General features: G+C 45.2%; 1 protein-coding gene across 4 annotated transcripts in view; it reads right to left on the bottom strand.

Moving 5' to 3' along the window:
* QRICH1 (glutamine rich 1) overlaps nucleotides 1-16,215 on the bottom strand; it is a 66,128-nt gene that overhangs the window by 38,187 nt on the left and 11,726 nt on the right. For all 4 annotated transcript variants that reach the window (XM_002813765.5, XM_003776251.5, XM_002813763.5 and 1 more), the window contains one exon: nucleotides 9,662-9,991. In XM_002813765.5, coding sequence (XP_002813811.1) covers nucleotides 9,662-9,970 — 309 coding nt within the window. In that variant the 5' untranslated portion in view covers nucleotides 9,971-9,991. The remainder of the gene's footprint in view (nucleotides 1-9,661; nucleotides 9,992-16,215) is intronic.

Genomic DNA, 16,215 nt, shown 5'->3' with positions numbered 1-16,215 from the left:
AAAAAGAAAGAGAGAAATTACTTATCAATGCTCAAGCTTCCAAAATAAACAATTAAATAGCTAATGTGGCTAATGGCTATTGTTAGCAGAAATACTAGGGAGTTAGAACCTCCCAATCTACCTCCTAAGTGGTGGCACCTGTCCATCACTCCAGAAATGAACAAAATTATAAATAATCTGATGTCATTTTATATCCAAAACAGTAAGAATTTAAAATTAGGGGAATAAGAGTTAAGAGTAAATTTAAGGGCTGGGTGCGGTGGCTCACGCCTGTAATCCCAGCACTTTGGGAGGCCAATGTAGGCAGATCACAAGGTCAGGAGATCAAGACCATCCTGGCTAACATGGTGAAACCCCATCTCTACTAAAAATACAAAAAAATTAGCTGGGTGTGGTGGTGGGCACCTGTAGTCCCAGCTCCTTGGGAGGCTGAGGCAGGAGAATGGTGTGAATCCAGGAGGCAGAGCTTGCAGTGAGCTGAGATAGCGCCACTGCACTCCAGCCTGGGTGAAAGAGCAAAATTCTGTCTCGAAAAAAAAAACAAAAAAGAAATTAAATGTTATTTATATTGCTTCCCTTCAATTTTTTAAATTTATATAAGAGCCAAACTTTTTCATTGGGTAGAAAATTACTAAATAATCATATTAAGAATTTGGAAAAAGGCCAGGCGTGGTGACTCAGGCCTGTAATCCCAGCACTTTGGGAGGCCAAGGCAGGCGGATCACGAGGTCAAGAGATTGAGACCATCCTGGCCAATCAACATGGTGAAACCCTGTCTCTCCTAAAAATACAAAAAAAATTAGCTCAGAAGGTGGAGGCAGGAGAACCACTTGAACCCAGGAGGCAGAGGTTGCAGTGAGCCAAGATCATGCCACTGCACTCCAGCCCAGGCGATAGAGCAAGACTCAAAAAAAAAAAAAAGAATTTGGAAACAAAAAAAACCCCCACAACAATTCTATCATTCAGATACAACAACTGTCAACATCTTTTTTTAAAAAAAGTTTTACATTTTACTTGAAATTAAAATGAAATGAGGTGCTAAGTGCTGTGGCTCATGCCTGTAATCCTAAATCAGGAGGCTATGGCAGGAGGATCACTTGAGGCCAGGAGTTTGAGGCCAGCCTAGGCAACATAGCAAGACCCCTCTATCCACAAAAAGTAAAAATATTAGCCAGGCCTGGTGGTGCATGCCTGTAGTCCCAGCTACTCCAGAGTCTGAAATGGCAGGATCAATTGTGCCCAGGAGTTCAAGGCTGCACTGAGCTATGATTGTGCCACTCTACTCTGTAGCTGTAGTCCCAGCTACTCAGGAGGCTGAGGTGGGAGGATCCCTTAAGCATGGGAGGTTGAAGTTGCAGTGAGCCTCTGATCACACCACTGCATTCCAGCCTGGGTGACATAGCAAGACTCCGTCTCAAAAAAATAAAAAAAATAAAAAATTAGTTGGGCATAGTAGCTGTAGTCCAAGCTACTCAGGAGGCTGAAGCATGAGGATCACTTGAGCCCAGGAAGTCCAGACTGCAATGAGCTGTGATCATGCCACTGCACCTCAGCATGGATGACAGAGCCAAGCTTGGCTAAAATTTCTTTCTTTTTTTTTTTTTGTGATGGGGTCTGTGCTCTATTGCCCAGGCTAGAGTGCAGTGGCACGATCTCGGCTCACTGCAACCTCCGCCTGGGCTCAAGTGATCCTCCAGCCTCAGCCTCCTGAGTAGCTGGGATCACAGTCATGCACCACCATGCCTGGCCAATTTTTTGTATTTTTGGTAGAGATGGGAGTTTTGCCATGTTGCCCAGGCTGGTCTAGAACTCCTGAGCTCAAGCAATCCACTCGCCTTGGCCTCCCAAAATGCTAGGATTACAGGCATGAGCAACCACACCCAGCCAAACTTGGCTAAAATTTAAATTTTAAGTAGAAAGGAATAAAACTACTCTTGCAGGTATCATATAGCACAAACCATCTCTCTAGCATCCTGTAGGTTAGAAATTTGTGATAAGACTTTTAGAACTACTTGAATAAGGCAAAAAAGCCTCAAGTAGAAAATTATTATTATTATTATTATTTAGTATTTTTTTTTTGAGATAGTCTCGTTCCGTCGCCCAGGCTGGAGTGCAGTGACGCAATCTCGGCTCACGGCAACCTCCGCCTCCCAGGTTCAAGCAATTCTCTGCCTCAGCCTCCCGAGTAGCTGGGATTACAGATGCCCACCACCACACCTGGCTACTTTTTTGTATTTTTAGTAGAGACGGGGTTTCACCATCTTGGCCAGGCTGATCTTGAACTCCTGACCTCATGATCCACCCGCCTTGGTCTCCCAAAGTGCTGGGATTAGAGGCATGAGCCACCACACCCAGCCGAAAATTATTTTTTAAAGAAAAAAAGGACGTTTCCTCCAATTACACTTATAACTTGCATTAATAGTTGATAATCTGTGTGGGTGAGGGGACCACAAAGAGCACTCTAAAAGGTTGGTGAAAATACAAAGGGGGGGGGGGGAATTTTTTTTTTTTTTTTTTTTTTTGAGATAAAGTATTCTCAAGCGATCCTTCCACCTCAGCCTCTTCAGTAGCTGGGATTACAGATGTGTACCACTACATCCGGCTAATTTTATTTTTAGTAGAGACAAAGTCTCACTATGTTGCCCAGGCTGGTCTTGAATTCCTGAACTCAAAGGATCCTCCTGCCTCAGCCTCCCAAAGTACTGAGATTACAGGTATGAGCCACTGCACCCAGCCTATGATTCTTACTCAAAAGAGCAGTAACAATTATCATCAAACTAATGTATCTCTAACTTGCTCATCAAGGTAATGTGAGCTGTAAATATACATATGTGTATGTGTGTGTTTTGAAGTCTCTAGTCAATTCCCAACCTTTAGTTCTAAAGCTACCCCAGTGGACTTCTACTCTGTGTATCCTCTACTTCTCAGCTTAGGGCACTCTAAGAACTGCCCCACTTTCCCCAAAAGTTCTTTCCTACATGTATTCGTCACCAAATTTTTTTTTTTTTTTTGGAGACAGAGTTTCACCCGCATTGCCCAGGCTGGAGTGCAATGGCGCGATCTCAGCTCACTGCAACCTCGGCTTCCCAGGTTCAAGCAATTCTCCTGCCTTAGCCTCCGAATAGCTGGGACTATAAGCACCTGCCAACATGCCCGGCTAATATTTGTATTTTTAGCAGAGATGAGGTTTCACCATGTTGGCCAGGCTGGTCTCAAACTCCTGACCTCAGGTGATCCGCCTGCCTCAGCCTCCCAAGGTGCTGGGATTATAAGCATGAGCCACCACGCCTGGCCTTTCATCACCTAATTCTGTCTACTTATTCTCTTTTATCAATTTCTTAGATTTAGTGGTTTTTAAATGGTACTCATTTTTTCCAGCACTCTTAAAAATGCTTTGTTGTTCTGTTTTTTATAGAGACAGGGTCTTGCACTTTTGCCCAGGATGGAGTGCAGTGGCGTGATCACAGCTCACTGCAACTTCAAACTCCTGGGCCCAAGGAGTTCCTCAGCCTTCTGAGTAGCTGGAACTACAAGTGCACACCACCATGCCCAACTAATTTTTGTGTTTTTCTGTAGAGATGAGGTTTTACCATGTTTCCCAGCCTGGTCTCAAACTCCTGGCCTCAAGTCATCTACATACTTCAGCTTCCCAAACAGCTGGGATTACAGGTGTGAGCCACCATGCCTGGCCTGGCCAGAATTCTTTATTTTTTAAAAGTATCTTTTTAGTCACTTGGGGAAAACATACATTCTTATGATTCTATCACACTGAGTCTATCTCATGGATGTCATTATATTTGTTTCTTCTTTCATTTACATAGAGTTTAGGGAGAAAGATGACATTAATAGTGATCTCGATCAGTGGCTTTTCTTTTTTCTGAGACAGAGTCTGCTCTGTCACCCAGGCTGTGGTGCAGTGGTGCGATCTTGATTCACTGCAACCTCTGCCTCCCAGGTTCAAGCATTCATCAGTTTATCTTGAACATAAAGTCTCAAAAAATTCTCCAAACTTAAATCCCCAAACTTTTTTTTTTTTTCCGAGAGAGAGACTCTCACTCTATCGCCCAGGCTGCAGTGCAGTGGTGTGACCTTGGCTCTCTGCAAGCTCCGCCTCCCGGGTTCACGTCATTCTCCTGCCTCAGCCTCCCAAGTAGCTGGGACTACAGGCACCCGCCACCAGGCCAGGCTAATTTTTTGTATTTTTAGTAGAGACGGGGTTTCACTGTGTTAGCCAGGATGGTCTTGATCTCCTGACCTGGTGATCCGCCCGCCTCAGCCTCCCGAAGTGCTGGGATTACAGGCATGAGCCACCGTACCCAGCCCCAAACTCTTTAATCTTATGAGAAAGTGGGACCAGGTGTAATGGCTTGTGCCTGTAATCCAAACACTTTGTATTTGTGATCCAAACACCCACAAAGTGGGTGGCTCGATTGAACTCAGGAGTCCCAAGACCAGCCTAGGGGCCAGGTGCAATGGCTCATGCCTGCATTTTGGGAGGCTGAGGCAAGTGAATCACTTAAGGTCAGGAGTTCAAGACCAGTCTGTCCAATATGGTGAATGAAACCCCATCTCTACCGAAAAAAGTACAAAAATTGGCCGGGCGTGGTAAGAAAGAGGAGGTCAAAGCTGTAAAAAACAGCAGAATAATTTGAGCCAGAAAATCAGCCTTCTTTTCTCCTTTTTTTTTGAGACGCCTTTCCTGTCCTTAGTGTAAAAGGCTGGAGTGCAGTGGCACAATCACAGCTCACTGCAACCATGACCTCCCAGGTTCAGGTGATCCTCCCACTTCAGCCTCCTGAGTACCTGGGATCACACGAGCAAGCCACCACACGCAGTTAATTTTTGTACTTTTGTACAGACGGGATTTCGCCGTGTTGCCCAGGCTGGTCTCAAACTCCTAGGCTCAAGGAATCCACTCACCTCAGCCTCCCAAAGTGCTGGGATTACAGGTGTGAGCCACCATGCCTGGGCCAGCCTTCTTTTACTTACCTTTCCTGTACCTTTTCTTCCTTACAAAGACAAAACAAGGCTGGGCGTGGTGGTTCATGCCTATAATCCCAGCACTTTGGGAGGCCGAGGTGGGCAGATCACTTAAGGTCAGGAGTTCAAGACCACCCTAGCCAACATGGTGAAACCCCGTTCTACTAAAAATACAAAAATTTGCCAGGCGTGCTAGCTTGAACCCCAGAGATGGAGGTTGCAGTGAGCCAAAATAATGCCACTGCACTCTAGCCTGGGCAACAGAGTGAGGCTCTGTCTCAAAAAGTAAGTAAATAAATATAAAAATAAAAAATGAGTAAATCTCAGCCTGGGCAACATGGTGAAATTCTGGCTCTATCAAAAATACAAAAAATTAGGCAGGCGTTGGTGGTGTGCGCCTGTGGTCCCATGTACTCGGGAGGCTGAGGTGGGAGGATCACTTGAGCCTGGGAGGCTGGGGTTGCAGCGAGCCAAGATCACACCACTGCACTCCAACCCAGGTGACAGAATGAGACCCTGTCTCCATTAAAAAAAAAAAAACTCTCCATATGCCAGATACTTTATTATCATATTCAGTCTCATTAAATGGTATTATCCCTATTTAACTGATGAACAAACTGGAGGTAAAGATTAAGCTCATGCCAACAATTGAGTGGTCAAGTCAAATTTAAACCCAGTACTGAAGCTTCAGAGGCTATGTCCTTCCAATATATTCATCTGCATTTTTGAGGGGCTACAGTGAAACCTACTTCAGCTGGGAACAGTGGCTCATGCCTATAATCCCAGCACTTTGGGAGGCTGAGCCATGAGGACTGCTGGAGGCCAGGAGTTCAACACCAGCCTGAGCAACATGGCAAGAGTCCATCTCTACCAAAAATGAAAAAATTAGCTGAGCATGGTGGCACGCACCTGTAGTCCTAGCTACTCGGGAGGCTGAGGTGAGAGCATCACCTGAGTCCAGGAGGTAGAGGCTGCAGTGAGCCATGATCATGTCACAGCACTCCAGCCTAGGCAAGTGAAATCCTGTCTCTAAAAAAACAAAAAGAAAAAATGAAGGAAAGGAAAACCTTCTATCTCACCAGGCACACCTCTCCATACTCCTGCCTCTCCAGCATGTTCCAGTACCTTTCCTATTCTCTTAGTATAAAAAGACTTCCAGAATACAATGAAATTAAACCATAATAGACAATGGCAAGAAAACTGCATTTGCAACTGGAGGAGCCTGTTGTCTCACATAAAGACCTCTAAAGAGGAAAACTTTGGCCAGGCACGGTGGATCACACCTGTACTTTGGAGGTCAAGGTCGGTGGATCACCTGAGATCAGAAGTTCAAGAACAGCCTGATCAACATGGTGAAACCCTGTTTCTACTAAAAATACAAAAATTAGCCGGCACAGTGGCAGGTGCCTGGAATCCCACCTACTCAGGAGGTTGAGGCAGGAGAATCGCTTGAACCCAAGAGGCAGAGGTTGCAGTGAGTCGAGATCATGCCACTGCACTCCAGCCTGGGTGATACAGTGGGACTCCATCTCAAAAAAAAAAAAAAAAGGAAAACATTTTACCTTCTCAACAAATATACTAGTTTCTCGTCTTTCAGAAAGCTTATCATCAATTAGCATTTTTTTTTTGTGCCTTACAATTTTTATTTTTATTTTTTTGAGATGGGATCTCACTCTGTCACCCAGGCTGGAGTGCAGTGGCACGATCTCAGCTCACTGTAACCTCCACCTCCCAGGCTCAAGTGATTCTCCCATCTCAGCCTCCCTAGTAGCTAAGACCATAGGCGGGCATCACCACACCCAGCTAATTTTTTCTTATTTTTGGTAGAAACAGGGTTTCACCACGTTGCCCAGGCTGGTTTTAACCTCCTGGGCTCAAGCAATCCTCCCACCTCAGCTTCCCAAATAGCTGGGACTACAAGTACATACCACCACTGGGTAATTTTTTTTTATTTTTTGTAGAGATGGGGTTTTGCCATGTTGCCCAGGCTGGCCTCAAACTTCTGGACTCAATGATCCGCCCGCCTTGGCATCCCAAAGTGCTCGGATCACAGGCACCCACAAATACACTTAGCCGTTTTGTGGCTTATAGACAACAAACACAGACCCAGAAATCCATTGGTAATCTGAGTTATGGAATCACACAAGTTAATGAAGATCACTGAAATACATCAGCCTTTCCATTTTTAAATTAATTTCAAATGTTACACTATCAGTCTATCAGCCAAATCAGCCCTCCTGTGTTCTGTCTCTATTCAGGATGACACAAATAGAAAGGAAGCCTCAGATGGGCGCGGTGGCTCACACCTGTAATCCCAGCATTTTGGGAGGCCCAGGTGGGCGGATCATGAGGTCAGGAGATCGAGACCATGCTGGCTAACATGGTGAAACCCCGTCTCTACTTAAAATACAAAAAAATTGCCAGGCGTGGTGGCTGGTGCCTGTAGTCCCAGCTACTCGTGAGGCTGAAGCAGGAGAATGGTGTGAACCTGGGAGGCGGAGCTTGCAGTGAGCCAAGATCGCGCCACTGCACTCCAGCCTGGGGAACAGAGCGAGACTCCATCTCAGGAAAAAAAACAAAAGAAAAGAAAGGAAGCCTCAGTCATATGAAGCTATCACACCTAAACCCAGTACCAAAAGGTCTCTAATTTCTAAACTATTCAGCTCTCCACAGCAAAGATCAAATATTTGGGCCGGGCGCAGTGGCTCATGCCTGTAATCCCAGCACTTTGGGAGGCTGAGGCAGGTGAATCACGAGGTCAGGAGATCGAGACCATCCTGGCTAACATGGTGAAACCCCGTCTCTACTAAAAACACAAAAAAATTAGCTGGGCGTGGTGGCATCCGCCTGTAGTCCCAGCTATTTGGGAGGCTGAGGCAGGAAAATGGCATGAACCCAGGAGGCAGAGCTTGCAGTGAGCGGAGATTGCACCACTGCACTCCAGCCTGGGCAACAGAGCGAGACTCCGTCTCAAATAAAAAAGACCAAATATTTGTGGTGTTTTAGTTTACAGTACTTGAAAATATTTTTAAGGCCAGGCATGGCAGCTCATATTTGTAATCTCAGCTCTTTGGGAGGCCAAGGGAGGAGAATATCTTGAGGCCAAGAGTTCAAGACCAGCCTGGGCAACATAGGGAGACTCCATCTCTACAAAAAAAAAAAAAATTTAATTAGCTGCACGTGGTGGTACATGCCTGTGGTCCCAGCTACTTGGAGGTTGAGGCTGGATGATCGCTTGAGCCTGGGAGGTCAAAGCTGCAGTGAGGAGTGACTGTGCCACTGCACTCCAGCCTAGGTGACAGAGCAAGACCCTGTCCCTCAAAAAAAAAAAAAAAAAAAGGCGCCGTGGCTCATCCCTGTAATCCTAGCACTTTGGGAGCCTGAGAAGGGCAGATTACCTGAGGTCAGAAGTTCAAGACCAGCCTGGCCAACATGGTGAAACCCAGTCTCTACTAAAAATACAAAAATTAGCCAGGTGTGGTAGCACATGCTTGCAATCCCAGCTACTCGGGAAGCTGAGGCAGGAGAATCGCTTGAACCCAAGAGGTGCAGGTTGCAGTGAGCCGAGATCGCTCCATTGCATTCTAGCCTGAGCAACAAGAGCGAAACTCCAACTCAAAAAAAAAAAAAAAAAAGGCTGGGCATGGTGGCTCACACCAGTAATCCCAGCACTTTGGGAGGCCGAGGCAGACAGATCTCTTGAGGTCTGGAGTTCAACCCCAACATGGGGAAACCCAGTCTCTATTAAAAATACAACAAAAATTGCTGAGGGTGGTAGTGCACACCTGTAGTCCCAGCTACTCGGGAGGCTGAGGCATGAGAATAGCTTGAACACAGGGGACAGAGGCAAGAATGCGCCACTGCACTCCAGCCTGGGTGACAGAATGAGACTGTCTCAAAATAGAAAAGAAAAAAACAACCCATGTGTGGCCGGGTGCGGTGGCTGATGCCTGTAATCCCAGCACTTTGGGATGAGGAGGCAGGCGGATCACGAGGTCAGGAGTTCAAGACCAGCCTGGCCAACATAGTGAAACCCCGTCTCTATTAAAAGTATAAAAAATTAGCTGGGTGTGTTGGCGGGCATCTGGAATCCCAGCTACTCAGGAGGCTGGGGCAGGAGAATCCATCCTGGGCCACAGTGCAAGACTCTATCTCAAAAAAAGAAGAAACAAACAAAGAAAACAACCCAAGTACAATGACATGGCAGCACCACAGAGTGTTGGTCAGCCTCGGAAAGCCAGTCCCCCACCATCACTGACATCGCCGCCGGCGGGGTCACGTGCCGGGACCGGGTTCCGGTGTGGAGAGCCCCTCATCCTGGGAAAAGGTGCTGCCAGAAAGGTGGCCGCCCCCTCACTCATCACGCAAGGCACGTTGAACCTGATGCTAAACCATTCATAGATGACCTGCTTCTGGGTTGGGGTTTCCCAGGTAGCTAAGCAGATCCCTGGCTGCAATCTATTCAAAGTCAGCCCTTGACACTGGGGTTTGTTTTAAAAAAAAAAAAAAAAGCTTAAAGAAAAAGGAAAAGAAAGAAAAAATATTTAGTCCACATTAACTTTGAAAATCTTAGTGTTAAATAACCTATAACATCCACATAGATGTGATGATCCCACTAACTAAAACACTGACAACAAATAAAGTACATTAAACAGGCTGCACCTCAGCATTTCCCATATACCTGAACCTGCTGCGGCTGCTGAACCTGGATCTGCTGTTCTTGCTGGGTTTGTGGCTGAACACTGGTGGTGACTGGACAGGCAAGTTCAAGCAAAGACCCAGCCACTTCAGTGCTGTCTGTGTATATGCAGTTCCCACCCTGTTGGTACACCATGGTAGTGGTGGCTGTCTGCTGGAACTCCTGAAGGGCTTCTGGCCCCTTAGAGGCCAGTGAGTCCAGAAATTCCTTCATCCTGTGTTGCGGGACAGACCGTGCCTTTACTCGGATGTACTCTTCAAAGGAGATGGTGTTCTCTAGGGAATTATTCATATTGCAGAGTCCTTAGGGTTCCTAGAAATAAACAGAAGTCAAAATTATATTACTGTTTTTAGAGGAAATGCCCAGAAGCAATTACCCTTACACAAGAGTGGAATATATTCAGGGCAGCTGTATACATATAGAATCAAAAAATAAAGTTTTATTATACCACCTTATTTTTTCAGTTAATGGATGTTTGAAAATTATTTCTATTAACATTTCTTAAATAAAACTATCACACTGAAAACAAAAAAAAAACACATGCTTCACAATACTGGATGAAACAGGCTGAAAACACACTTCCCACCCAGCACTAGGTCAATCCCATCTTCTCTGCAGAGCCAAGCACTGGACAGTAAATGTCACGTGCAAAACTGCTCTGTGACTATCACAGAGAGGACACCAAGCAAGGAGGAAGCTAGGGGCAGGAATTCCTATGGATATGTTTTATTTCCAAGTATTTCCTATAGCAGAGGCAGGTATGCCACCTAGTTGTGGCAAGACACAAGAGGCAGAGGATATGTTCTTCATCTCCCAACAGAAAAACCAAAAATCCTATTTTGCCATATGCTGCTCACATTCTTTTGCAACACAGCTTATTGGTTAAGAGCATGGACTCTAGAGCCAGGCTGCTTGGGTTCAAATCCCAACTTTATGTCTCGTTTATTATGTAACTCTAGAAAAGTCAATTAACCTTAGTTTTCTTGTGAGTAAAATGGGGATACAATAGTACTTACCTCACAGTTGACATAAGGATTAAATAAGGCATTTAGAAAATCATCTAACACATAGATAGCACTACATAAATGTAACTAATACTATTAAAATAATTCTGGAAAAAAGGTAAATAGTGCTTTAAATATCCAGGTCACTACTAAAATTCAGAAATAAATTCTACAAGTTTTCATCAGGTATTTATTTACCTTAAGAATTAACCTGCAGACGTACAGTTAACTCTCATTACCTGAGGGAAAAGTGTGCAATCTGTGGACTGCTGACCCCTGTCGCTGCTACGTTTGTACCATCCTCCCTTCAACAGCCCGGCCTCCAGAACAAAAGTAGCAGCAGGATGAAAGAGTAACAGAAAACAAGCAAACGTTTTTGCCAAAAAGGATTCTCAGACAATTCTGAATGTCTGGAAAGGTGATTTGTTCCCTTGAGCAATCAGGATAGATATACTAGACTGACCAGATGCTCTACCTTATGTTACAGATATAAAATATGTGGGTAAACATCTCCTTTCTTCTACCTAGGCTCTAAATTCTTGGTAGACAAGACTATGTCCTGGTTCTCTCTGAATAGCTCACCCATGGTAGGTGCTTCATATATACCTGCTGCATTTGAAATTCAATGTGGAACAGGAAGAATTATGGTGTTTTTTTTGTTTTGTTTTGTTTTTTTTTGAGACGGAGTCTCATTCTGTTGCCCAGGCTGGAGTGCAGTGGCTTGATCTTGGCTCACTGCAAGCTCCACAGCCTGGGTTCACAGCATTCTCCTGCCTCAGCCTCCCGAGTAGCTGGGACTACAGGCACCCGCCACCACGCCCAGCTAATTTTTTTTGTATTTTTAGTAGAGACGAGGTTTCACCATCTTAGCCAGGATGGTCTCGATCTTCTGACCTCATGATCTGCCCGCCTCAGCCTCCCAAAGTGCTGAGATTACAGGCGTGAGCCACCACGTCCGTCCTTTTTTTTTTTTTTTTTTTTGAGTTGGAGTCTCCCTCTGTCGCCCAGGCTGGAGTGCAGTGGCGCGATCTCGGCTCACTGCAGCCTCCCAGGTTCAAGTGAGTTTCCTGCCTCAGCCTCCCGAGTAGCTGGGACTACAGGTGCCCACCACCATGCCCAGCTAATTTATGTATTTTTAGTAGAGACTGGGTTTCGCCATGTTGGCCAGGCTGGTCTCAAACTCCTGACTTCAGGTGACCCGCCCGCCTTGGCCTCCCAAAGTGCTGGGATTATAGGTGTGAGCCACCCAATTGTTTCTGTAATATCCATAGCTCCACAGACTCAAGCAATCCTTCCACCTCAGCCTGGGCAACATGGAGAAACCCCATTTCTACAAAAAAAAATATAGAAATTAACTGGGTGTGGTGGTATGCACCTGTAGTCCCAGCTACTACGGAGGCTAAGGTAGAAGGACTGCTTGAGCCCAGAGATCAAGGCTGCAGTGAGCTGAGATCACTCCAATGCACTCCAGCCTAGGCGACAGAGCGTAACTCTGTCTAAAAAAAAAAAAAAATTAAGTTATCGGCTGGTCACAGTGGTACACACATGTAGTCTCAGCTACTCAGGAGGCTGAGGTGGGAGGACTACTTGAGACCAGGTCTTTGGGCTGGGAAACCTAGACAGACTTTCATCTGTTAAAAATAAATAAATAAATAAAATAAAATAAAATAATAATAATTAAGTGGTCAACGATGTTCACATCACACATAAAGAGAGCATCAGGCCAAGCACACTTTGCCTAACTACACATTGAGAGAAGGCTACTTGGCTTAGGTGATCCGAGAGCACTCATTTGCCACACTTGCACAGAACGTATCAAAGTTCCCCTTTGTTAACAGCACAGTAGTGATTTCCTCAAGAAGGCATCTTTCGGCCAGGTGCGGTGGCTCACGCCTGTAATCCCAGCACTTTGGGAGGCCAAGGCAGGCAGATCACCTGAGGTCAGGAGTTTGAGACCAGCCTGGCCAACAAGGTGAAACCCTGTCTCTACTAAAAATACAAAAATTAGCCAGGCACGGTGGCAGGCACCTGTCATACCAGCTACTCAGGAGGCCGAGGCAGGAGAACTGCTTGAGCCCAGGAGGCAGAGGTTGCAGAGAGCCGAGATCATGCCACTGCGCTCCAGCCTGGGCGCCAGAGTGAGACTCTATCTCAAAAAAAAAAAAAAAAAAAAAAAAAAGGCACCTTTCATAATGGAGATCCGGTAACATTACAAAGTTATGAAACTCTAATATCTAATCACATATACCCTTCTGCTCAAAAGGGGACAAAGGAGAGATTATATGAGCAGCCATTAACAGGTCCTCTACCATGCTGGTACATAATTTCAGTTTTACACCTCCATTATAAAAGAGCAGCAGAGGTCAGCTGGAATTTACATTTCCTAAAATGTATTTTCTTCAACTGTCAGTTGCATTCACATAATATACTGAGACTGATTAAATTTTCAAAGCTACTACAAAAAGCAATTTTTTTTTTAAGGTACAAAAGTAAAGCGTTTTTACATGCAGCAAAAACCTTTTCTGTCTGAAGTCTGGGAAAAGACAAATGACTAAACACCAATACAAAGAAACACTGCTTCCCAACGGAGTAGATGGGAATTCACTATTGAACAAAACAAAAACAACAACAAAAAATAATTACAAAAAAAAAAAACAAGAAAAAAGAAACACCACAAACAAAGTTTACAGAACTGAAAAATCTTCGTGACTATTGCCCAGTAAAGCCAGTCTCTATGATCCTCCTAGTAACCCTATTTCTCCTCACTCTTGTCTTTCAAGTTTCAGAAACTCAGAAGGGGCAGCTTAAGCCTCACCTCAAGTCTGATATTAATCGTAAAGGATAATTTCACCGACTTTTCTTCCTAGAAACAAGCTTTCTTCAGTATTCAGTATAGAATTCCACCTAGTTTTTTTGTTTTTGGAGGTTTCTTGGGGGGTTGGGGACAGGGATATGAAACTCAACTAAGAAAAACCATTCTAATAGTATAAAAAGATATAAAATAAAAAGTAAAAACAGCTAAGTATGCTTTGACCTCTAGTTCTTCATCATGCCATTGCACTCCAGCCTGGGCAACAAGAACGAAACTCCATCTCAAAAAAACAAAAAACAAAAAAGCCTAAAAAAATTATAAATAAAAAACTAAATATCACCCTCCTCTCACCAAACCCTGCCAATCACATTTTTATTCTTAGTTTTGTTATGATTACTTTCATACCTTTAAGCCTCTACTTGTAGACTCATTAATTTTAGAGTATTGGCCAGGTGCGGTGGCTCAGGCCTCTAATTCCAGCACTTTGGGAGGGGCTGAGCCGGGTGGATCGCCTGAGAGCAGGAGATCGAGACCAGCCTGGCCAACATGGTGAAACCCTGTCTTTACTAAAAATATAAAAATTAGCCGGGCATGATGGCACATTCCTGTAATCCCAGCTACTCAGGAGGCTGAGACAGGAGAATCACTTGAACCCAGGAGATGGAGGTTGTAGTGAGCCGAGATTGCACCACTGCCCTCCAGCCTAGGCAACAGAGTGAGACTCCATCTTAAAAAAAAAAAAATTTTTCGGAGTATCTGTGGAGTTCTCACTATGTAAGATCAGGAAATTAAAGTTCCACACCCCCGATTTTTTGTTGTTGGTTTCTTTAGACAAGGTCTTATTCTATCACCCAGGATGGAGTGCAGTGGTAAGATCTTGGTTCACTCAACCTCAACCTCCTGGGATCAATTGCTCCTCTCACCTCAGCCGCCCAAGCAGCTGGGACTACAGGCGTGTACCATCACGCCCAGCTAATTACTGTATTTGTTGTAGAGACAGGGTTTTGCCATGTTGCCCACGCTGTTCTCAAACTTCTGGGCTCAAGAGATCCGCCCACCTTGGCCTCCCAAAGTGCTGGGATTACAGGCGTGGGCCACCACGCCTGGCCGAAGCCTTCTATTTTTTATTTTTTTGAGACAGAGTCTTGCTCTGTAGCCCAGGTTGGAGTGCAGTGGCGTGATCTCTACTCACTGCAACCTCCGTCTCCTGGGTTCCAACCATTCTCCTGCCTCAGTCTCCAAAGTAGCTGGGATTACAGGCATATGCCACCATGACCTGCTAATTTTTGTATTTTTAGTAGAGACAGGATATCACCATGTTGGCTAAGCTGGTCTCGAATTCTTGACCTTGTAATCTGCCTGCCTTGGCCTCCCAAAGTGCTGGAATTACAAGGTACCTGCCCCCACACCCGGCTAATTTTTGTATTTTCAGTGAAGATGGAGTTTTGCTATGTTGGCCAGCCTGGTCTCAAACTCCTCGCCTCAAGCGATCTGCCCAACCTCCCAAAGTGCTAGGATTACAGGCATGAGCCGCTGCGCCCAGCAAGATGTCCCCTATTTCTGACAAACATTTAGCTAAGTGAATATAACTTCTATTTAATCAATATTTTAGTTTTAGAATACAACATTTCATACCAAAGTCCAGAACATATTTTTTGTCAATCAAGGTTCCAAAGATATGATAAAAACAATTCTGCTGCCTATGTCATCTCCAAATAAATCCTACCAGCCAGTATTTCTAGACTAGTACCTTTAAAAAGTTACTATAAGAAACTCTAGTCCAAATATACATTTCCTGAGCAAAAAGGCAAATAAGCTAGATATTCAGCTGTCAGAAAAAATAAAAGCTTCAAAAAGTTACTTGCTATAAACCATCAAAATCCATTCTTCAAGCCTTCCATTTAAAAAAAAAAAAAAAAAAGCCAGGCACGGTGGCTCATGCCTGTAATCCCAGCACTTTGGGAGGCCGAGGTGGGTGGATCACGAGGTCGGGAGATCGAGACCACCCTGGCTAACACAGTGAAACCCTGTCTCTACTAAAAATACAAAAAATTACCCTGGCGTGACGGCGGACGCCTGTAGTCCCAGCTACTCGAGAGGCTGAGGCAGGAGACTGGCATGAACCTGGGAGGCAGAGCTTGCAGTGAGCTGAGACCATGCCACTGCACTTCAGCCTGGGCGACAGAGCAAGACTGTGTCTCAAAAAGAAAAAAACGCCAGATGTGGTGGCTCATGCCTGTAATCCTAGCACTATGGACTTTGGGGGGCCAAGGAAGGTGTATAACCTGAGGTCGGGAGTTCGAGACCAGCCTGACTAACATGGAGAACCCCCATCTCTACTAAAAACACAAAATTAGTTGGGCATGGTGGAGCATGCCTGTAATCCCAGCTACTTGGGAGGCTGAGGCAGGAGAATCACTTGAACCTGGGAGGCGGAGGTTGCAGTGAGCCAAGATCGCACCACTGCACTCCAGCCTGGCGACAAAGTGAGACTCCCTCTCAAAAAAAAAAAAAAAAAAAAAAAGGGCCTGGGATGATGGTGCACACCTGCAGTCCCAGCTACTCTGGAGGCTGAAACAGGAGGATTGCTTGAGTAGTCCAGGAGTTCTGGGCTGTAGTGCGCTATGCCAATCAGGTGTCCACACTAAGTTCAGCATCAATATGGTGACTTCAAGGGAGGAGGGAATCACCAGGTTGCCTAAAGAGGGGTGAACCACCCC

Source organism: Pongo abelii, chromosome 2 (genome assembly GCF_028885655.2).
Source record: "Pongo abelii isolate AG06213 chromosome 2, NHGRI_mPonAbe1-v2.0_pri, whole genome shotgun sequence".
Classification (NCBI taxonomy): Eukaryota; Metazoa; Chordata; class Mammalia; order Primates; family Hominidae; genus Pongo; species Pongo abelii.
Note: the sequence above shows the minus strand (reverse complement) of the source record. Positions and strands in the feature narration are given on the sequence as shown.